Source organism: Mirounga angustirostris, unplaced genomic scaffold (assembly GCF_029215605.1).
Source record: "Mirounga angustirostris isolate CCGP_5_RB_7025 unplaced genomic scaffold, mMirAng1.0.hap1 SCAF_3, whole genome shotgun sequence".
Classification (NCBI taxonomy): Eukaryota; Metazoa; Chordata; class Mammalia; order Carnivora; family Phocidae; genus Mirounga; species Mirounga angustirostris.
In genome coordinates, this window is record NW_026991711.1 from 168993733 (window position 1) to 169017940 (window position 24208).

At 39.3% G+C, this 24208-nt stretch overlaps 1 protein-coding gene across 3 annotated transcripts in view; it reads left to right on the forward strand.

Annotated features, from left to right (window-relative positions):
* The first annotated feature begins 3476 nt into the window (after window positions 1–3476).
* UNC80 (unc-80 homolog, NALCN channel complex subunit) overlaps window positions 3477–24208 on the forward strand; it is a 229921-nt gene continuing 209189 nt past the window's right edge. For all 3 annotated transcript variants that reach the window (XM_064587002.1, XM_064587001.1, XM_064587003.1), the window contains exons 1-6: window positions 3477–3637; window positions 4598–4646; window positions 7317–7473; window positions 8554–8855; window positions 18522–18645; window positions 21677–21750. In XM_064587002.1, coding sequence (XP_064443072.1) covers window positions 3546–3637; window positions 4598–4646; window positions 7317–7473; window positions 8554–8855; window positions 18522–18645; window positions 21677–21750 — 798 coding nt within the window. In that variant the 5' untranslated portion in view covers window positions 3477–3545. The remainder of the gene's footprint in view (window positions 3638–4597; window positions 4647–7316; window positions 7474–8553; window positions 8856–18521; window positions 18646–21676; window positions 21751–24208) is intronic.

The following is a 24208-nucleotide window of genomic DNA, read 5'->3' on the forward strand; positions in this document are numbered from 1 at the left end:
AACATTTTCTTCTTCCATGACTCTTTAATTCTGGCCCAAAATATGTTCACATTTCTTTTTTTTTTTTTTAATTCTGTAGTACAACCATTTTGGAAGACAACTTGGCAGTTCTTACAAAGCTAATCATGGTCTTAAAATACAATCGAGCAATTGTACTCCTAGGTTTTTAACCAAAAGAGTTAAAAACTTACATCCACACCAAAACCTGTATATGAATGTTTGTAACATCTTTATTCATAATTACCAAAAATTGAAAGCAACTGAGATATCCTTCATTAGATGAACAGATAAACTATGGTACATCTATACAATGAAATATTGATCAGCAATAAGAAGAAGTGAGCTATCAAGGCACAAAAAGACATAGGGGAAACTTAAATACATTTTACTAAGTGAAAGAAGCCAATCTGGAAAGGCTATATACTATATGATTTCAACTATATGACATTCTGGAAAAGGTAAAACTATAGAGACAGTAAAAAGGTTAGTGTTTGCCAAGGATTAGGGAGGAAGGATAGGTAGAACACAGGATTTTTTAGGGCATGAAACTATTCTATATAATTTATAATGATGGATGTGTGACATTATTTGGCAAAATCTGTACAACGGTACAACAGATAAAATGAACTTTAAACTATGGATTTAGTTAATAATATATCAATATTGGCTCACCAATAATAACAAATGTACCACACAAATGTAAGTTTGTTAATAATAGAAGAAACTAGGGGCACCTGGGTGGCTCGGTTGGTTAAGCGTCTGACTCTTGATTTCGGCTCAGGTCATGATTTCAGGGTTGTGGGATCAAGCCCTGCATTGGGCTCCACACTCAGCAGGGAGTCTGAGATTCTCTTTCTCTGTAGCCCCCCTTTTTCTCTCTCTAAGATAAATAAATAAATCTTTAAAAAATAATAATAATAGAAGAAACTGGACTGGAAGAGAGAGAATATATGAGAACTAGCTGTATTTTTGGTTTAATTTTTCTGTAAACCTAAAACTGCTTTAAGAAATAAAGTTTATTAATAATTTTTAAAACCTTAAGCTTTATCTATATCCTTTCACAATAGCACCTAGATTAGTATTTGATTAACTGCTAGAAGGTATATATATATACCAGGGGTAGGAATCTTGGGGGCCATCTTAGAACTCTGCCTATCCTACTATCCTATCCTATGCTGTCCACTCTCAACAACATCCTTTGTGGCAATAGACTAAAGTTGGTGACCCCTAGATTTGTAAATTGGGCTTTTTTTTTTCCTCTTTCCATATAGTTGCCTGGATTACTTTAACTACTTCCATGGTTTCAACTACTTTTTTTTTCTTATAGTGTTAACCACTGTAAAATTGATCTATCCTACCTATTTAACTTTTCTGAACCTCATATCCATATTTCTAGCTGCCTCTTCATGATATCCATTGACATTTCCAATAGAGACTTAAGGAAAATTCATTAATGCTCCTATAGACACACCTAAAATAAGAACATAAGTCTCCCTGTCAACCCTTTCTGTCTTCAAATGAGATCATCATTTACTCAGTTGCTCAAAACAGAAAACTTAGAGCTTTGCTTGGTATTTATTGAAGGCTTAGTATAGATTAGAGACTCTCTTAAATTTTGTACAAGTATTAACATTTAATCCTCACACAACATCTCTATGGGAAAAATACAATTATTTGGAAACCTTGGTCAAGAACCTTTCCCAGGATCTTATATCTAGGACAAGGTGGTGCTAGAGACAAAACTGTCAGATTCAAGATCTAAGCTCTTAACCACTGTACTATTTTTCTTTCCCCATGCCCACCTGGTTATCAAATCTCACTAATTATACCTCGGCAATATCATTCAAATTTATCTCCTTATTTCTAGCTCTGCTTTCATGGCCTTGGTTCTGCATCTCATGAAATATTTCCCTAATCTCCGGACTGGGATTCCCAACTACAACGCTTGTTTATTTAAAAGGATGTCTACATCCCAGTCATATCAATTACACTTAAATGGAAACAAAGGTTTTTACTGCCCTACTTAAAGTTTTCTTACCCAAACTTTGTAGCTTGCCATACAAAACCTTTCTCCATTCAATCCTGCCCATATTTTCCATCTTGTCCCTTTGTATATAAGTGAATCTGTGTCATGTCTCCCATGGTACCCTTTTCTGTACATGTTTATATTTTCAATGCTGTGAGTTCCCTAAGCACAGCAATCTATATAGCATAGTACTGGGCATATAAAATGGACTCAATAAATATGCACTGAGTAAACTGTATTTAGAATCTATTTTTCCTTGTTTCAAAAATTCCCATTAAAAGATTACTTCAAGAAACTAAATGGATAATTTTGTGACTAAAAATACCAATATATACCATATAATTCTCTCTATATGGAGTAGATGCACATGTAGTTAATTACACAGGAAATATTTCTATCTGGTGAGATCAGGCCCTGGGGTCTCATTCCCTATTTCATGTATTACATCAGTATCTTTGTTCAAACAGTTATGTGACTACATTTGTTTGTTTGCAGGTAGTTGGGTCCACAGCAATGGTTTTCTACTCCAACTGCTTCATCTCCACCCCTATTTGTATTGCTGCTAGATGAAACACCTAACAGTAACCCATCTATAAACTATATAGACATTTGACTATGACAACTGAAGGAAAATGGCAGCTATCAATGAAATGAACAGGATCACCCAAGTACATTCATGGGCTATAATAAACAGCATTTCCTAAAAGCATGATTCAGATGTCCTTTCTCAAGTTATAATTAACTGATACCCACAACTGGTTAGTTTGTGGATATTCCTGCTTTAGCAAAATAAGGTTAATTTCTTGTGGTTACCATTTTAAAATAAATTCTCACATCAGAAAACTTTCAAGCTTTCTCTGCCTTGCCAAGCTTGCTCTCTTCCTTGTTTACACTTCTAATAATTTTCATGTGCTCCTTCTGCTAAAACCCAAGGGTGGACTCCTGACCTCCTTGCTAGAGGTGCGAATGATGCCAGGGTTAGTGAGTGTTCTGCGGTTTCCCAAAGCTCCTCCTCCCTAGACCGTGACAATTCTTCGGATGCTGAGGTTGGGAAGCAGGACAGGGGACAGTCCTGGGGTGCAGCTCGAATCCTTGGGGGTTGAAGAGGTGCGAGGGGATCAGCGTGCAATGCGGAGTGTGGACCTCTTGGGCCATCCTGCTGCTGTCCCCAGCTCTGCTCTTCCGCCCGACCGGCCCGCGCGGGCCGCTGTCCACAGTGGGAGGTACTGAAAGCAAGGAGCGGGCGCGGGGGCGGCGAGGCGGACAGCTCCTCCGAGCGCCCCCCTCCTCGCTCCGCGGCTCCTCCAGCCCTCCCCTCCTCCCGCAGCCATGTTCCACGCGCGGGGAGGGGCGGGGGAAGGGGAGAGGGACGGGGGATCAGGGCGGAGAGAGCCGGCTCTGCCTCAGGGAAGGAGGGGATGAGAGTTGGGGAGAGCAGCAGGAGGAGGAGGAGGCGGCGGCGGCGGCTAGCGAGGAGCCAGCGCTGGGTCCTGCAGTAGGACTCCCAGGAGCCACCATCATGGTGAAGAGGAAGAGCTCCGAGGGCCAGGAGCAGGACAGCGGCCGCGGCATCCCCCTGCCCATCCAGACCTTCCTGTGGCGGCAAACCAGGTGAGGGGCGCAGAGGGCGCGCCGCGGGCCACCCTGGGCTGGGGACGCTCCTGGGGCCGCCTGGGTCACCGCCGCCGCCGCTGCCGCCACTGCTGCTGAGGCCGCGCCACAGCCTGCAGCTCCCTCTCTGGGGCTGGAAAGCAAGCCCTCTGCACCTGCTTAAAAACACGCATTTAAAAAATATTTCCGTGAAGTTTGGCGACAAGCAGATTGGCAGTTGAATAAATATATACATTATTTAGGGGGTGGGAGGGCAGAAAGCCTAGGAAGAGGGGGCGGGGAACTAGGGAAGATCATTATGACTGGTTGTGCTCTTGCGTCCAATTTCCCCTCCATCTCCTGCTTTAATTCCAGGCCGGTGACCTGTTGTTTTTCCAGCTCCTGTTTGGCGAATATCAGCTATGCCCACTTGTTAACCATTTTTGCTCGGATTCAGCCACTGTAGTCTTCCTGGTTCAAGACCCTGAGGAGGATGATTTTTTATAAGCATTTTTTTTTTTCCTGGAAAGACCTCTGAAACCTATTCTAATAAACAAGAAACAAGGTTTCCATTATTATTATTATTATTATTATTATTTATTATTATTATTATTTTAGAAATTTATCAGATAAAAAATTAGGTTCTGGAAATCACACCCCACAAACTGTTCATTTTTAGTTTTTAATATAATTATACACATGAGCAAGACACCACTCCTGACCATTGGCAATTTGGAATCTGATTAGGGAAAAGTCCTCAGAATAAGAGTGGATACAGAAAATGTGGAGAGCCACATCTCTTTCATACATGTAACTACACATGTAAAAGCAAATGTCATCAGCTGTTCAACACCTGCTCATTAACAAGCTATAGGGAGGCATGAAATTTGAGTTATATAGCGCTGTGTCTTATCCGTTGAAAAATATGTCATAAAGATGCTAATAATTTTATTATAACCACTATCTCTATTAATTTTTCAGTGCATTTTTGAGGCCTAAACTGGGAAAGCAGTATGAAGCCTCATGTGTGGTATGTGATATTCACTATTTAATGATTATTTCCATGTTCTGTGTGGTCATTTCAACCCAAAGAAAGGCATGAAATTGTACTGACTGTATAGATTAATTCGCTCAGCAAATATTATTGAACACCTACTAGTGCTAGGCATAGTTCTAAATGATGGGATAGAGCAATAATCAAAATACAGAGTTTGCATTCTAGTGGGAGGAAGCCAAGCCACTCACAAATAAGTAAAATACATAATAAGGCAGATAGTGATAAGCACTATGGAGAAAAACGAAGCAAAAAAGACTGGGGACACTGGCAACTGGGGGGGCGGGCGTAGGAGTGGATTCCATGTTAAGAGCAGTGGATAGGTAAGGTTTACCTGCTAATGTGACTGTTAGAGAAAACTGTGACAAGTGGGAGGGAGGAATAGGTAAGGAAACAGCAAAGGGGAGCAGCAAGTCTAAAGCATCTTATCTCCAAGTGAATAGAAGTAGAGCAGTAGAAGAAAGGGTGGAGAGATTACAGAGAACCAGGTGGTGAAGAGCCTTGCAGGACAAGTATAAGAAGTCCATTCCTTCATCAACAAAATTGAGACTGTTATGGTGGAAGGTAAAGAGATGAGGGCCCATGAACTACTCAAAGTCATATACAGTTTTGAACTTATATGTCTTGCATGTTTTGTGCAAGTCTGAAAATAGATGATATAAAATAATTATGAAAATAAGCTATTAATATGTATACTCTATAGAGTGCACTTGTCCTGAGATTCTAAGGGAATCCCATATCCTTAAAAATGTCCAAATCACAAATTGAAAGCAAAAGACATGAAATCATGAAGCAAAAATGAAATGAAATTTTCATAGATTTCATTAAAACAGGAGCTCAAATAAAGACCTTCACATTTCACATATCATAACCTAAAAGGGGAAACCTACCCATTTAGGCATTGCCATGAAAATTTGCAAATGACTACATAGTAAGGAGTTCTGAAATGTGTTAGGGCCCTTAAAAACGATGAAAGCCAATTAGAGAGTTTTAAACAAGCACACAGGTACACACACTCAAATAGGAATTTGTTTTGTTGTATCTCTTGCCCTTCAAAGTTGCCGCAGAGATATTTTTAAAATATAATCTTTTAATAAGGACCTTTAAATGGAATTTGTTGTTGTATTTAGCTCGTTAGAGTAATTTGACAGTTAAGAAATCACTGAGCCTTCCATAAATCATGCTTACAATTATACTAGCTTAAAATAATCCTGACTTTTCCCTGTTCTTGGCAAAGATCTGGCATTTTTAATATAGTCATACAGTATCAAACAACTAAGTCACAGATAGATAGAGAAATAAAAATGCAGAAAGCAGTTTTCAGGGTTTAAAAAATAAGAGTTATATTGGCAACATTTAAGAAGAAAATGACATTAAGTACCCAGAGTGCCCTAATATTATAATATATACATCTCATCCTCTAAAATGTATTCAATAAGACTGTGTAAATTCTTTATCATCTTTTAATGCCCCACATACTCACGCTTTACTTAATGAATATTTAGATACCTGAGGACTGAAGAACTTAAAAGCATTTGGATCTTACCTTATTCAGTTAAAAAAACAACAACAACAAAAAACCCATATCTCTGTTTATACTCCTTACCAAAACCTCATCATGCTTTTCCTTATGAAGGTGAATTTCTTATTTTCCTTTTTTGAGTCAAAAAGTAATTCATTTTCTTCAGAGAATCTCTGTATTAATCCATGTCTTTTTCTCTGGTATCCTAATAATATCAATAATACAGCTTGAATATTTGGAACCTGTATTATGATCACTCTATAGCATACTGCCACAGTTTTCCTGATTACATAGGGCATCAAGTAGCAATCGGGTTCAATTCATACAAGTCAAATATTTATTAAATTTATTTTAATACTTGGAATCTATACTTTCCTTAACCCCTTATAGTGATATCCCCCTCCCCATTCAAATAACAACAACAACAACAACAACAACTGGGAGTAGGTCACATTTGTCCTGGGATGTTTCACTCTCTGAAAGTATCCCTGGCCAAGAGAGAAGATTTAATAAACCAGCAAAGCTATGGCTTATTTCCCTTCATTCTCCTCTCCCTTCCTTCCTTTCTTTCTTCAACAGGTATAAGAAGTATCTTTATGGTTACAGGCCTTAGGCAAGAAATGCCTTGTGTCATGTTATTGCTAAGGACATGAAATAATTCAGAGACCCTCCCCAAATCAGATTTCTTGAAAGAGTTGTATCTTATTTACACTTGTTGAACATTGACACAAATTCCGTCCTCAAGATGCTTTCACAAAAGACAATTCACTTCGTTCTGCAATTGTAACAGCCCCTTTGGATGCCTCAGCAGCATTTTATAAAATATTATATGAGTTAAATATGGTGGTGTGCCTTTTTTTTAGAGGAAGCTAATTTTGGTGAAAATAAAAATCACTTAGTAATTCAAGTCCTATATTTTAAATCAAAAACCTAAAAATGGTTAAAAAGTAATGATCACTGACTCATTGTACGTTGACATGAAATGCAGTTTGAGTGCACTCTAAAAAATTTGATCCAGTGATTTGCATCTTGGTGTAGTACCTTGATCTCCAGTTTCTTGTCAGCCAGAATCTCCAATTCCTTATTTCACATGATTTTTTCTTCTTCTTTTTTGGTATCTACAGTCCTTTGAACGCGTGTTGGTGGAGAACAAGCTGCATGGCCTTTCTCCAGCGCTCTCTGAAGCCATCCAGAGCATTTCCAGATGGGAGCTGGTGCAAGCTGCTTTGCCTCACGTCCTCCACTGCACTGCAACACTGCTTTCAAACAGGAACAAGTTAGGTTGGTTCTTCCGCATTCCTTCTTCATGGCATACAATCATCAGCACTCGTGCTGACATTTACTGGCTACTTGCTCTTTTCCCAGGCACCGAACATATATGATGTCATTTAGTTCTCATAAAAGCCCCCTCACGTGGGTACCACTATGATCTCCATTTTACCAATGAAGGGACTGGCTCTCTTATTTTTAAATTTTAAATTTTACAAGTAATACATGAATATATTTTCCTTTTAAACATTAAAACATTACAGGGAAGCTGAAGACTATCACCCATCCAAGATGAGTTCCGATCCAATTTCTCTTTGGCCCTCTCAACTCCTAAAGCGACCCCTTGCACTTTATAGTCCATGTGTACGTGCATGCGTTGTGCATAGAGACTCTTCTTTTTTAGATTATCTTGTGGATTGCTTTTCTCACGTGGTAACATGTCCTAACATCCACCCCATGTTCGCACACAAGCTGTTTTCCCTCCAGTTCTTTCCCCTTATTTGGGTCTCTGCACAAATGTTACCTTTACCGAGGGGTTTCTTGGTCACCCTGTCTAACGTAAAGTAGTTGCTATCTTCAGAGCCTGGGTTCTTAACCACTACACTGCCTATTTGGAGATAGATATGGATATCAGACTGAAGAGATAGGATGCATGCAGTTTCTCCTCCTATGACACTATGTTATTCTGCAAAGATTATAACCAGTTAGAAAGCCCCAAAACAAAAATGAGCCCTTCCAGGGATGCCTGGGTGGCTCAGTCAGTGAAGCATCTGCCTTCGGCTCAGGTCATGATCCCAAGGTCCTGGGATCAAGCCCTGAGTCAGGCTCCATGCTCAGCGGCGAGTCTGCTTCTCCCTCTCCCTCTGTGATCTCTCACTCTCTCTCAAATAAATAAATAAATAAATCTTAAGGGGGGGGGAAAGAATGAGCCCTTCCAGCTGTGGTTGTAAGAAATATAGAGAAATGCTAGTGTATTCCAGGAAATCAAGCCACAGAGCAATGCAAGGATGTTCTTCCCACACCCAGAGTTGATATCCACTGTTCTGGTAGCAGAGTTTGTCTTAACTTGGCTGTGTGATTGTCCCCATGCAGGCCACCAGGATAAACTGGGTGTTGCTGAGACAAAGCTCCTTCACACCCTGCATTGGATGCTTCTAGAGGCTCCCCAGGACTGCAACAGCGAGCGGTTTGGGGGCACAGACCGTGGCTCCAGCTGGGGTGGCAGCAGCAGTGCTTTCATCCACCAGGTAGAAAACCAGGGTTCCCCAGTGCAGCCTTGCCAGAGCAGCTCCAACGATGAAGACGAGAACAACCGAAGGAAGATCTTCCAGAACTCCATGGCCACCGTGGAGCTCTTTGTGTTTCTGTTTGCTCCTCTGGTACACAGGATCAAGGTAAGGAGAGGGCTAGTATTCAGCTGAGGGGGGATGGAGGTGATGTGAGCTTCAAATGGTATTTCCATATTTCCATATTTGGTTGTCCATGTCTTTATATGATCATGTGGCAAGCCAAGACATGGAGAGCTTAATTTCTATATCAAACCACTGAACATGATTTCAAAAATACAGTTCTCTGTGTATCATGTATCTACTTAAAAATCTTCAAAGGTTCTCCTGCCCGAAGATAATGCCCCACATATTAAACATGCATATAAGGTCAAGGAACTTTTAATTTATCATTTGCCATTCCCTCCTGACATCTTCATGATCCAGGTGTGGGAGCCATTCCCTGAATATATGCTTGCTGTTCACTCTGCCCACTTTCTTTTCTCTGTTCATCTGATGATTCTTCAAACCTCAACTTCAATGTCATTATTTCCATGAAGCTGTTCCTCTGAAACTCCCCATGTAGACTGAGTCACTATCTCCTTTGTATTTCTACAGCGCCTTGTAAGCTGTCTCTATTATGATGCAGGTCTGGAGCAGAGGTTCTAAATGTCTTCTATGCCGTGGACTTTTTGACAGTGTGGCACAAGCTGAGAATTTTTTTCAAAATATTTCTCAAAGCATAAAATACAAAACATAGGATTACATGGAAACCAGTTGTACCAAAATGTAATTATATACAAATACCCCTTGGGTCTGAAAGAGAATATCATTTGAAACTACTGTGCCACTACTCTCTAGCTGTGTGATCTTGGTGATATTACTTAACCTCTCCGATCCTCCACTGCATACAATTGTGGATACCTCTAACACAGGGTGAATATATGTGAAGACACAGTATAGTTCCAACACATGGAGAGAAATCAAGCCCTATTTGTTATTTCTGTGAATGAATAAATTACAGTATACCATCTGAATGCTAAGTTAAGAGATAAGAAGAAATTGGTATACTCAAGTGTTCTTTAATAGAATATTAGGATCCTAATGAATATTTCAAGTTATATATATGTATGTATGTATGTATGTATGTATGTATGTGAGTATGTGTACATACACATATGTAGGTGGTTGTGAGACCGTTAACAATCACTATAAGGAAAATGAACCAGTGAGTCTTTTCACTCGTTCTAGTTTTAGTTAAAATTCACTTTTGCTTGACACTGTCCCATTGCTGCCAGGAATAGAATTAAAATTACCTGTAAATTCCCAAATGCTTTGCATGCACTGGCCACATTGCCCATGAAACATACTAAAAATTTTAAATGTGAAATCAAATTAAATAGCTACTTTAAAATCTTTGATTTTCCATTTTAAAAAGTCTTTTATGATGGTTACACTTATTAAAAGCATTACTTTAATTGAGATCATCCCCTGGCTTATGGGACCAGTAGTCCAGGCTCCTACCCACCTTCTCGGCCCCATTTCCTGCCATAGCAATAGCCTTTCTGTCCTTCACTAACCTCCAAGTTCAGTGAGGCTCACCCTCAAACTCATTCTTACTTTCAAGTCCAGCACTGGTTTTCCTTCTGTTTGAAACATCAACCTCTACCTCCTCCCCTAAATTTTCTTTTTTTTTTTTTTAAAGATTTTATTTATTTATTTGAGAGAGAGAATGAGATAGAGAGAGCATGAGAGGGGGGAGGGTCCGAGGGAGAAGCAGGCTCCCCGCTGAGCAGGGAGCCCAATGCGGGACTCGATCCAGGGACTCCAGGATCATGACCTGAGCCGAAAGCAGTCGCTTAACCAACTGAGCCACCCAGGCGCCCTCCCCTAAATTTTCATATGGCCATATCATCCTCATGAGTTTGCTCACAACTCACAATTCTCAGAAAGAATTTTCTTGGCAACTTCAGTGTCACTAACACAGGACCCCCCCCCCTTTGCACTTCTCAGTACCTGCAATTATTTTCTGTGGTTGTTTGCATGCTTGTTGCCCTTGACCCCCATAGAACAGAGTTCTTGAGCAAAGGGACATTGCCTGTCTAGGTCACACTGTATTTTCAGTGTCTAGAATAGTGTCTGGCAAAAATGGGATACTCGATTAATATTTAATAAGTGACTCATTGAGTAAACCCAAGTTATTATCAGAAGCTGATCTAGGTGCTAAGAGTAGTGATTATATGTAGGTACATAGTCCTTAAAATGGAGAGGACAGGAAAGAAGCCTTCTTTAATAATGATCCCATAAAGATGTCTATCTGTGGACAAATACCCTCTTGATTAAAAAATGTGGAAGTGCAGAAGTGACTGGAATGGCTGTAATTTTATTTGAAGACATGGCTGAGAGTTCAAATTTTGGAAATAGGCCTGCATTTGAATCACACGCTTGTTGCTTCTTACTAAATGACTTAGAGCAAGCCTCAGTTTCCCTCAAGTATAAATTGGACATAAGAATAGTTTTATGGGACATTGTGATGAAACATATGATAGTACTCAACATTACACATAAAAGGGCCTTAATAAATATGTGTTGCTTTTAGTGTTGGCATTTTTTCGCTATTGGTATTTTGTATTATTAATGAAAAGGAAGCCAGATTCTCTTTCAGGGGAGACTATACAGACAGTTTCTGGCTCAAGACCCTCCAGTTTTACTTATGGCCTGGAGCATTTATGAGGGAGTAAAACAATGCATATAAAACACGGTACAGTAATTAAATCATAATAAACTATTATTATTAGCTGTTATTACTAGCATATTATTATTTCATCAATTTATTATCTCTATGAAGGAAATATTGTTCCCAATGCTATAGGGAATAAAAAATATTAATGAGTCAATAAATTTCTCCAAAAGGCTTTTTCCTTCTGAGCGAGGTGTTTGCTTTTTTAAGGAATATACAATCCCTAGACCAGGGTTTCTCAGCCTTGGCACCGTTGGCATTTGGGGCCAGATTATTCTTTCTTGTGGGACATTGCCGTGTGCCATGTAGGATATCAGTAGCATTTCTGGCCCCTACTCACCAAATGCCAGGAACACCTCCTCCCTCTAAGTTGTGATGGCCACAAATGACTCCAGACATTGCCCGGTGTCCCCAGTGGGTGGGCAGGGGGTGAGAATTGCCCCTGATTGAGAATCACTGCCTTTGGTCTTTCATTGGCCTGCTGGTTATCAGACCCTCTTGATCTCCACCTTTCTATCCATACCATACCCATGTGAACTGCTCCTCGCCAGCACCATCAATGTCCTTTTTCCCTATCCTTCCTTTGCATTTGCCCTTCAAAATTCCAACCCCAGGTCATGACCAAAATCCATTTTTTCTACCCCTGACCCAGACACCTGCATGCTCCTGGGGGAAAACCACACAATCATCCAGACTGGTGTTTCTACAAAGTTGTCATCTCCAGCCCCTGTTTGCTGCCCCACTTGGCATTCCTTTTCTTGACGTTACTCCCTCAATTTGCCAATCAGCACTTACACAGACAGTGTTATAGTTTCTTATAGGACATGGTGCTGCAGGAGACGTGGGAGGCTGAAATCCAGGTGAGGCCACTTTTGAACTGGATTCACAGTCTCCTGGCTTGTCTCATAAAATCCAACTTCAACACTAAAGGGATCTATGTAGATCTGACCATATCACCAACATGCTTAAAGTAATTTGTTGATTTCTCATTATACAGCAAGTAAAACTCCAACTCATTAGTGTAGTAACTGGGCCTTCTGGTTACTTCTCCTGCCTCTGAGCTCCAAGTGCTTGGAGTCTCCCCAGGAATGTAACGTGCTTTTTTCCAGGCCTATTCTCATACTGGTCCTGCCACCTAGAATGCTCTCATGCCCTCCCCTCCTGCCTGGGAAACTCCTCCTCATCTTTCACAACTACATTCAAGATCCATCCCTCTCTTCCTCTAGCTTTATAATATTCTAGACAGATTTTTATTGTTATTTCTAGTTTATTATCATTATTTCTTTATGTGTCAATCTCTCCTATTAGATTCTGAATGGTTTGAGGGTGGGAAGTTATCATTGTATTCTGGATACCTAACATAGTATCTCAAATTCATAGGTATTTAATCAATATTTGTTGAATGAATTCACTCATTAATTAGCAAATTAATATAAATGACTCATCTTTTTGTAAGACAGTGTATAATTCAATGCACATTTTTCTATTTTAATTAAGTTCTTATTTTAATTCCAGTATGGTTAACATACAGTGTTATATTGATTTCAGACATGCAATAGAAGGATTCAACAATTCCATACATCACCCAGTACTCATCACGGCAAGTGCACCCCTTCATCCCTATCACCTATTTCACCATCCCCTAAGCACCCCTCCCCCCCACCTCCCCTCTGCCATCAGTTTGTTCTCTATAGTTAAGAGTCTGTTTCTTGGTTTGTCTCATCCTCTCTCTTTTTCTTTGCTCATTTATTTTGTTTCTTAAATTTCACATGAGTGAAATCATATATTTGTCTCTGACTTATTTCACTTGGCATTGTATTCTCTAGCTCCATCCATGTCATTGCAAATGGCAAGATTCCACTCTTTTTTATGGCCGAGTAATGTTCCATTGTGTATCTATATACGACATCTTCTTTATCCCCTCAACTATTGATGGACACTTGGGCTGCTTCCATAATCTGGCTATTGTAAATAATACTGCAAAAAATATAGAGGCACATGTATCCCTTTGATTGATTGATTGATTGATTGGGTAAATACCCAGTAGTGTGATTACTGGATCATAGGGTAGTTCTAGTTTTAACGTTTTGAGGAACCTCCATACTGTTTTCCACAGTGGCTACAAGTTTACATTCCCACCAGCAGTGTGAGAGGGTTCCTGTTTCTTCACATCCTTACCAACACTTGTTGTTTCTTGTGTTTTTGATTTTAGCCATTCTGACAGATGTGAGGTGATATCTCATTGTGGTTTTGATTTGCATTTCCCTGGTGGTGAGTGAGCTTGAGCATCTTTTCATGTATTTGTTGGCCTTCTGTATGTCTTCTTTGGAGAAATGTCTATTCATGTCTTCTGCTGTTTTTTAATTGGATTACTTTTTCTTGGGGTGTTGAGTTTTATAAGTTCTTTATATGTTTTGGATACTAACCCTTTATCCGATATGTCATTTGCAAATATCTTCTCCCATTCAGTAGGTTGCCTTTTAATTTTGTTGATTGTTTCCTTCACTGTGTAGAAGCTTTTTATTTTGATGTAGTTCCAATAGTTTACTTTTGCTTTTACTTCCTTTGCCTCAGGAGGCATATCTAGAAAAATGTTGCTATGGCTAATAACAGAGACATTACTGCCTATGCTCTCTTCTAGGATTTTTATGGTTTCAGGTCCTTAATCCGTTTTGGTCCTTAGCCCATTTGAGTTTATTTTTGTGTATGATGTAAGAAAGTGGTCCAGTTTCATTCTTCAGCATGTTGCTGTCCAGTTTTCCCAACACCATTTGTTGAAGAGACCGTCTTTTTCCCATCGCATGTTCTTTCTTCCTTTGTTGAAGATTAATTGACCTTATAATTGTGGGTTTAATTCTGGGTTTTCTGTACTGTTCCATTAATCTATGTGTCTGTTTTTGTGCCAGTACCATACTGTTTTGATTACAATAGCTTTGTATTATAACTTGAAATCTGGGATTGTGTTACCTCCAGCTTTGTTTTTCTTCTTCACAATTGCTTTGGTGCCTCAGGGTCTTCTGTGGTCCATACAAACTTTAAGATTGTTTGTTCCAGGTCTGTGAAAAATGCTGTTGGTATTATCATAGGGATTGTATTACATCTGTAGATTGCTTTGGACACTATAGACATTTTAACAATATTTGTTCTACTAATCCATGAGCATGGAATGTCTTTCCATTTCTTTGTATCGTCTTCAGTTTCTTTCATCAGTGTTTTATAGTTTTCAGAGTACTGGTTTTTTACTTCTTTGGTTAAGTTTATTCCTAGGTACTTTATTAGTTTGGGTGCAATTATAAATGGGATTGTTTTCTTAATTTTTCTTTCTGCTCCTTCATTATCTGTATATAGAAATACAACAGATTTCTGTACATTGATTCTGTGATTTTAATTTATAGCTGCCTTAAGCCTGTCACATGAAATAAATCTAAAAAATTCTGTCAAATATATTATTTTCAACTAAATTTAATTTAGTGAAAAATGCTGAGTATTTATTATAACTAAGGAATTTAAGTGTAATGTCATGATTTGATCATATTCACTTATTCCTTCAATAAATATTTATTGAGGGCCTAGTCTCTGAGAGGCACTACTCAGAGTGCTAGAGAAATAGCAAGGAATAAAAATCCAAGCCCTCAAGGAGGTTTTTATAAAATCCATATGTGTGAAGTAAACAACTCTAAAATTCAAAATAACAATAATTTTTAAACTCAATTTCTCTAAATTACTAGTAAACATATTTAGAATTATTTCATGCCATCATGGAAACAGGCATTCAGTGAAAACAAGAAAGGCATCTGAAATGTGGAGATATTGATTCTACTAGTGTCTGTGTCTTCTGGTTTTTCTAAGGACCTCACTAGACCACCTGCCCCACAGCTGTTTCAATGATAGTGTCTCTTCTAGTTATCAACATTCTGGCCATGTGGGCATACATGGCATTAGATGACCCACTAAAGGGGACTCCAGAAGAGGAATTAGGGTCCCAGAGCTTATGCATTCATCCAACTTAAAAAAGAACTTACAAAGGAACATAGCAACGTAAGAGGAGGCCATACCTTCTGCAAGTGTTCAAGTCTAAAGAATGATTTGATTTAGTTGGTGTTACTTGTGAAATGTAAACTATCTTTAATTAATCAGCAAGTCTGTATTGATGCTCAAGGGGAAATGCATAGAAGGAGATCTCAATTTGTCTCCAATAAATATAGAATCTAGTTGGAAATATATCAAAGAAAACAAAATAATAAGTCTCAGTGAGTGCTAACATCGATAAGGCCAGTGTTAAAGGCCCAGGTTTCAGTATAAGAGAGCTTACCTTTGGAAGCAGTGTCCACTAGAGTTTTATTTGTGCCAAGATTACTTATGAGGAACATGGAAAAGGACACTGAGCTCAGAAGCTATGAAATCATCAAAACCAGGTCAATTGAGATTTGGCTTCCTGCATTTCTGGAGACAAATCTGATAAACTTTGCTTGCTGTTAATCCCCTGCTTGCTGGATCTAACACCACACATAATACTATGTTCCATTAACTTTAAACCTTCCTGTCAAACTGTTTACTCAGTATCTTTAGTTGAATGTCTAACAGGCATCTCAAACTTAACATGTCTGTAACTAAGCTCCTGATATCCCCACACCTGCTCCTCTTCATCTTGCCTATCTTTATCAAAGCCAAAAATCTTTGACACCTCTTTCTCACACCTTCCACTTCCAGTCTGTAGACTGTGTGTTCAAAATGTATCCAGAATCTACCACTGCTCATTTCGCCCTCTACGAACTCTCTCCTGTAATCATCTTCCACCTAGATGATATTAGCTCCCCAAACCGTCTCTCCACTTTTGCCCTTTCTTGAACTATTATTAATAGCTTCAGTAATCCTATCAAACATACATCCAGTAATGTCACGCCACTACTCAGAACCCTCTGGTGGCTCCCCGTCTTACTCAGTAATTGCGGAAGCCCTTACTATGACCTATCAGGCCCTATATTATTTGGAACTCAATAACTTCTCTGACCTTATTTTTTTCTTCTACTCTTCTGCCATTTACTTGACTCCAGACACACAGTCTCCTGACTGTTTCTTGATAGACCAGGCATATTTAGGACCTTTGCACTTGCTGATCCCTTCTCATGGAAGGTTTTTTTCTGAAAATATCTACATGGCAGCTCCTTAATTTCATTCAGATTTTTTTTACTCAAAAGACACTTCACAACAAAGACTTCCTTGGCCATTCTGTCTAAAATACCAACACCTTGCAGGCACATCCCTTTGCCTGCTTTACTTCTCTTTTTGCACCTAGGAGAGCAGGGATTTTTGTAAGCTCTGTTCACTATTCTAGCCCAGAATCTAGAGTAGTACCAGGTATACACTAGGTGGTCTATAAATATTTGTAGAATGAATATTGACAGAATTTGACCAAGTGCTTTATGTACTTTCTTAATACCTCCACAGGGAGTCCTAGATGCTTTCCCATCATGGGCACTGTTGTAGCTCCGGGATCCCAGTCCATACCTTACAGAAGAAACCTCTCTGTATCAATGTGTGGATTTCACCAGCCTTTCCAGCTGACACTGAACCACAATGATTCACCATTTGCAGGATCACTTTTCTTTTTTTCCAATTTCTTCCTACTTCTTATTCTTCTAGATTAGTGGTTTTCAACCATGACTACACATGAAAGTCAGCAGAGAACTTCAGAGTGATTCTAATGTAATCGGTCTGGGCAAGGGAGGAAGTTGAGACCTGGGCCTCCTATGTTTTAAAAGCTCTCTAGGTGATTATAATATGCAAGCTAGGTTTGCAAATCCCTGCCCTGAGTGAATTCCTGGGTCTCAGTTGTGTTCATTAATCTGCGATAACATTCTCTGCTTCCATCTTTTATTTTTTTTTTTTTTGAGAGTCTGAGTTGTTTAATTTATTTCTTTTCTTTTTTTAATTCCAGTTTGTGGCTGAGTTGTTTAAAATGTAATCTCAGAATGTCATATATTTGTACTTACACAATATGAGATTGAATTTTAAACATCTCAGCCTCTCAAAATGATGTAATAAGGAAGCGGAAAATGTGCTCCTTGGAAGAGACTTTAAATTATAGATAAACTGAGTGAGTATGGGTTGTAAGGTTAGTGCAATTCAGCAAGTGCTTGTTGAGCTCCTATTGTACACCCAATTTCTAATGCTGTGTTAAGCATTGTGATGATGTCAGGTGTTGTGGAAGGGGTGCCTTCCTGATGCCTGATGCCTGATAGACCATCAAGGAATTAAAGATTATTAAGAAGGTAACATTACAAAACAATATACTAGAAGGGTCTATATATATGTTCCTGATTCCATGAAATGCAAAAAAAAGAGATATGTTAAAAAAAAAAAAGAAGAAGATAGCAGGAAGGGAAAAATGAAGGGGAGGAAATCGGAGGGGGAGATGAACCATGAGAGACTATGGACTCTGAGAAACAAACTGAGGGTTCTAGAGGGGAGGGGGTGGGGGGATGGGTTAGCCTGGTGATGGGTATTAAAAAGGGCATGTTCTGCATGGAGCACTGGGTGTTATGCACAAACAATGAACCATGGAATAAAAACTAATGATGTAATGTATGATGACTAACATAACATAATAAAAAAAAAACAAGAGATGGCCTAGAGAATACAAAGTCAAAATAGCCAGCATCTGAGGATATTGATTTAAGAGGGAGAAAGAAGGACAATTAAATAATTAAGAGGAATAATAATGACAACCACAAGAGATCTGCCAAGACTCTTGAAATAAACAGGCCTTGATCACTGCTAACACAAAACAACAATTTGTGTTTCATGCTTTGTCCAAAGCTCCATTTTAATTATTCATTTTGCCAAAAGCAGACCACCATGGTTTCCATGGTAATTGTAATGATAACTTAGGGCTACTGGTTTGCCCTAGAAACACTCATCTGAGTGATGAGAGAAGGTCTAGAAGATCAACCTACTTTGACAATAATCTTGTGAATGATACTAATCATTGCGATGACTGGCCCCTTCAACCAGTTATAAGCCAGTTATTGGACATAAATCTTCTCTTCCCCCAGGAATCTGACCTTACGTTCCGACTGGCCAGCGGGCTTGTTATATGGCAGCCCATGTGGGAGCACAGACAGCCCGAGGTCTCTGGCTTCACAGCACTGGTGAAGCCCATCAGGAACATCATTACAGGTTCGTAATTTGGACACCTGCTGGGACAGTGTTAGCAGACTCTCTCATATGCAGAAGTAAGGGTGATGGAATGATTTGCCCTTAAGAAACCAAGAGGAAGAAAATTTCTCCGGGGAGCTATGTTAGTGCCCCAGGCACAGGGCTCATTCACATGATGAGAAACTAAGCCAGGGTTGGGCGCCTGGGTGGCTCAGTTGGTTGAGCGACTGCCTTCGGCTCAGGTCAAGATCCTGGAGTCCCAGGATCGAGTCCCGCATTGGGCTCCCTGCTCGGCAGGGAGTCTGCTTCTCCCTCTGACCCTCCTCCCTCTCACGCTCTCTGTCTCTCATTGTCTCTCTCTCAAATAAATAAATAAAATCTTTAAAAAAAAAGAAACTAAGCCAGGGTCACATGCCATTGAGTTGTGTGACTTTGGAGAAGTCATTTCAATTACCTGTGCCTCAGTTTCCTCATGTGTAAAACAGGAGTTAAACTTATGGGTTGTTATGAAGAATAAATGAATTAATTATATATAAAATTGTTTAGAAGAATGCCAGGTACATAGTAAGTGAATAAGCTATTATTATAATTATATCATCATAATCATCATTACAGGAAACAAAGTAACAGCTCCTTAACAACCTTGTCTTGGTGTTTATTTGCTATCAAAGCATTTCACTATAGGAATTGTCTAATGAAATAATCTTATTGGTGAACTGTAGAAAGACTAACACATGACAGCTTGAAAAGTACCTGAAAGGCTCATGCTTCACTCCAGATCTATCTCTTACTACGTATGTACCCAACCTGAGTGTTCCTATTTCTTTAAAAGGGAGAAAATAATACCACCTTATATGGCCTCATAGTGTGGAATAAGTAAGAATCCACATAAGGTACCTATTTTATAGCTTAATAAATTCCATCTTTCTATTTCCAACCAAACTTTTAGCATTGATAATAACATTTAGAAAGAAATAAATTATGTGGTACATCTATAGATGCATGAGATATATATGTATAACTATCATTTGCTTACTTCCTAAGATTTTTCTGCAGACAGTGGAAGATTATGCATGTAAAAGAGTTTTGTTAGGGGAAGGAAATCATCAAGAAGTTCTTATCTATTTTCCCCCTATAATTTAACATACCTTTGCAAGGTACTTAATATGTTAAAGGATTTTCTAAACAAAAGAGTGCCATATTATTCATATGTGTGATAAGATGCTTACAGTGACAATCATGCTTATTATTGTAATTCAAACAAAAGATGCAATTTTTCATATGTAAAAGTAGACCAATTAGAGAATTAATGTGTACAATACATTAACTAGTGAAATAAGTTATATATTCAAGAGTAACTTTGTCTGTCATAAGGTTCAAATAGCAAGGGACTAAATAAATAAAAATGTCATAGCCAGAGGTGATCTACTTCAGATTCTGTGGATGGAATGAGGTTAATTTCAATGAATTAAAACCATCTGAGAGTGAAGATGGATGTACAAGGTTAAAAGATTGAAAACAATAGAAATAAGAAAATAAAATATGTTACAGTAAAACAAAACTATTACTGAAAAAGACATCTTTATATTGATTAAGGAATTTTTTCATATTTTAAAGTCATCACTTTTGAATAAAGAGGTCACTTCACATTTAGGTCTCTCTCTCTGTCTCTCTCCCATTAATACGTAAACTATCATTTAACAGATGTATTAAAACTATTAAGAAATCGTGTCCCTCATGAATCACTGGGGCTGTTCACATCACCATCCCTTGTTTCTGGATGATACAGTGGATTCTTTTCCCCTCTACCTGATGCCTGTGGATATGAAATGATGCCCAAGATCTGAAGTGAAATTAAACTCAGCTCAGACACATGGCCAGAAGAAAAAGCAGTGGCACGTGGGTGACACTCCCTGGGTCTCTTGTTTTGTGACCTCGGTCAATCCCTTTCTCAGCATCAGTTTGCTCACAGTTCCCATGTGGCATGGCCAGCTTCACTTCCCACTATTTCCCAATCCTCAGTAAAAGATGTAACTGATTTGATTCTTGCCATAGGAGAAGCTTAATGTGGTCATAAAAGCACAGACCCTGGAGCCAGAAAGCCTGGGCTTGAACCTTCATGTGAGGGTCAAATGATCTTGGGCAAGTTAAACTCCCTGTGCCTTAGTGTCTTTATCTGTAAAATGGGTCTAATAGTATTCCATATGTTATAATAGGGTTATTGTAAGGGTTAAATGAGTTGAGACAGTAGTTCCCCTCCCCCTTATCTGTGGTTTCACTTTCTGCAGTTTCAATTCCCTGTGGTCCAAAAGCAGATGATTTAATCCTCCTTCTGACAAATTGTCAGAAGGTCAGTAATTAATACTGTGTCACAACACCTACGTCCTTGACCTCACTTCATCTCTTCACATAGGCATTTTATCATCTCACATCATTACAAGAAGGGTGAATACAGTACAATAAAGTATTTTGAAAGAAAGAGAAAGAAACCACATTCACATAACTTCTATTACAGTATATTATTGTAATCATTTGATTTTATTGGTGATTATTGTTAATCTCTTACTATGTGCAATTTATAAATTGAACTCTATCATAGGTGCGTATGTGTAGGAAGAAACAGTATATTTAGGGTTCAGTAGTATCCACAGTTTGAGGCATCCACTTGCAAGAGATCTCCAGCAGATAAGAGAGGAGTACTGTATACGTAAAATGCTTTAAAAAGGATGTGGCAGATACTTGGTACTATACAGTATTTTTATTTTTTTTTATTTTTAGTATTTTTATTTTTAGTATTGCCAACTTTTTAGCACCATAGCCTGTTGAGTCAGACTGAATAGATGAAGAAATCTTCATTGTTATGATAACCTAGAAATGCAAAGGTTTTTTAATTGGTTACTTGATTCCTCTTACAACATATGCTATTAAATGTCTTCTTTCCAGGTGATAATATATTAAAATTTTTTTTTAAAGAAGTGAACTGATAAAATAAAATGAGCTTATTTATCATAATCTTATAACATTTGTGATAGTATTTCTCCTGTCTTGGCAGCTAAGAGAAGCTCTCCTATCAACAGCCAAAGTCAAACCTGTGAATCACCAAATCAAGATGCAAGACATCGAGAGGTGAGTTTATTGTGATTGTGGGAAGAAAGGAGGTAGTCATTTCCTGGATGTAGTAGTGTGAAGGATAAGATGAGTTCTAGAATGATACTACTTGGTTTCAAAGCAAGTTCCTACTCCTGAATATAAATCTTTAAGTAGTCTCTGGTTTTCTATCTGTCAAGTATGGAAAATAATTTTATACACTTTCCCAGTGTGGGAGTGCTGAAACAGAAGCGTGTATGACTGTGCTTTATCTTTGTGGCAAGTGAGTAATCAGTGGTGCTTTATCTCAGTGGCAAGGGTGTAATCAGTGGTGCTTTATCTCAGTGGCCAGTGTGTGATCAGTAGTGCTCTATCTAATGTCTAGTGTGTAATCTGTAGTGCTTTACTTCAATGGCTAGTGTGTAACATTCGATAAGTGTTAGTTATCATTATTCCTCCCCCATTAGTTAAAGTGTCCTCTTGTTCTTAATTATTAAATCTCCTTAATATTCTTTAGGCAAGCCTAATCTAGCTAAGATAATGTTGCAGCAGGTGGGGAGGAAGGAGTAGAAAGGAGGCATTAGGTATAGTCCTATCCCTTAAGAAATCTAAAGTTTAATGATACATCAAGACAAATCCACATAAAACAGAATATGCATAATAAAAAAGAATATAATTCAGTGAAAAATGTTCATGCATTCTTTGGTTTGGAAAAGAAAGAAATGAAGGCCAGGGTAGTTCAAAGCCACATGGTTAGAGGATTGGGAAAAGATGGCAGAGGAGTAAGGGACCCTATTCCAACTGGTCCCCGGAATTGAGCTCGATATCTACCAGAGCACTCTGAGCACCCAAAGAACCAGCCTGAGATGTAAGAAGATCTGGATTTCTACAAACAGAATATTGTGGGCAGTTGGTTTCGAGGTACAAAGTGGGGAGCCATGATTCCATGGGCAGATATCAGAGGATAACGGCAGTGGGAAGGAGCCTGGCCATGGGGATCCTGCACCACTGGTGAGCGATAGCCTCCTGCGCTGGGGACGGACACAGACTCGAAGACTGGTAGCAGTGGGAAAGGACTTTAGCGCAGCCCCCCTGATAGAAACTGGAGCAGTAGGGGCCCCACATGTGAACTGGGGGTGGCTGGCGGTTTTAGAAGCACAAAGGGCAGAGACATGCCCCGACCTGGAGGCGAGGACTGGGAGCGCTGCGGAGGGGCGCACAACCCAGGATGCTACAGTTTATAACAGCATGGACAGAAACAGAAACAGTGTGGCCTGGAGAGCTCACTGAAAAACAGACTGTGGTCTCTCTGCTCTGAGGCAGAGGGTTGGAAACGGTCTCTTCTGCTCTGACTCTTGGAAGAGACATGGAAAGCCGCCAGGGAAAGCTGCCAGAGAACAAAAGCCCTAAAAAACCGGTTCCCACTAAGCCCATCCCCCACCACAGGGGGGCAGGGCAACTCTGCCCAAACAGGGTTGCCTGAGTAACATCACGGCAGGCCCCCCCCCAGAAGACAGGCTGGGAAAACAAGAGGCCAGCAACCCTAAGGTCCCTAGAAAACAGGTGCATCTTGCTTGGGTTGTGGTCAATAATTTGGATTCTATACATTCCCTCAACCACCCTTCAACAGAATGACTAGGAGGAGGAACACCCAAAATAGGAAAGACTCAGAGATTATGATTTATGCTGCAGATTTACAAATGGATGCAGATATAACCAAGATGTTGGAGATGGAATTCTGGCTAGCAATTGTGAAGACAATAGCTAGAATGGAGAAATCAATTAATGGCAACATAGAGTCTCTAAGGGCAGAAATGAAAGGTGAATTGGCAGAACTTAAAAATGCTATCAATGAGATCCAATCTAATCTAGATAATCTAACAGCTAGAGTAAGTGAGGCAGAAGAATGAATTAGTGACCTGGAATACAATTTAATAGATAAAAAGGGAAAAGAGGAGGCCAGGGAAAAACAACTCAGAATCCATGAAAATAGAATCAGAGAAATAAGTGACACCATGAAGCAGTCCAATGTCAGAATTATTGGAATCCTGGAGGGGGTGGAGAGAGAGAAAGGACTAGAAGATATATTTGAGCAAATCGTAGCTGAGAACTTCCCTAATCTGGGGAATGAAACAAACATTCACATCCTAGAGGCAGAGAGGACCCCTCCTAAGATCAAGGAAAACAGGCCAACACCCTTGCATGTAATAGTAAAACTTGCAAATCTTAGAACCAAGGAAACCATCTTAAGGGCAGTTAGGGGGAAGAGATTCCTTACGTACAGAGGGAGAAACATCAGAATAACGTCAGACCTATCCACAGAGACCTGGCAAGCCAGAAAGGCCTGGCAAGACATATTCAGGGTACTAAACGAGAAGAACATGCAGCCAAGAATACTTTACCTGGCAAGGCTGTCATTTAGAGTGGATGGAGAGATGCAGATCTTCCAAGACTGGCAGAAACTGAAAGAATATGTGACCACTAAGCCAGCCCTGCA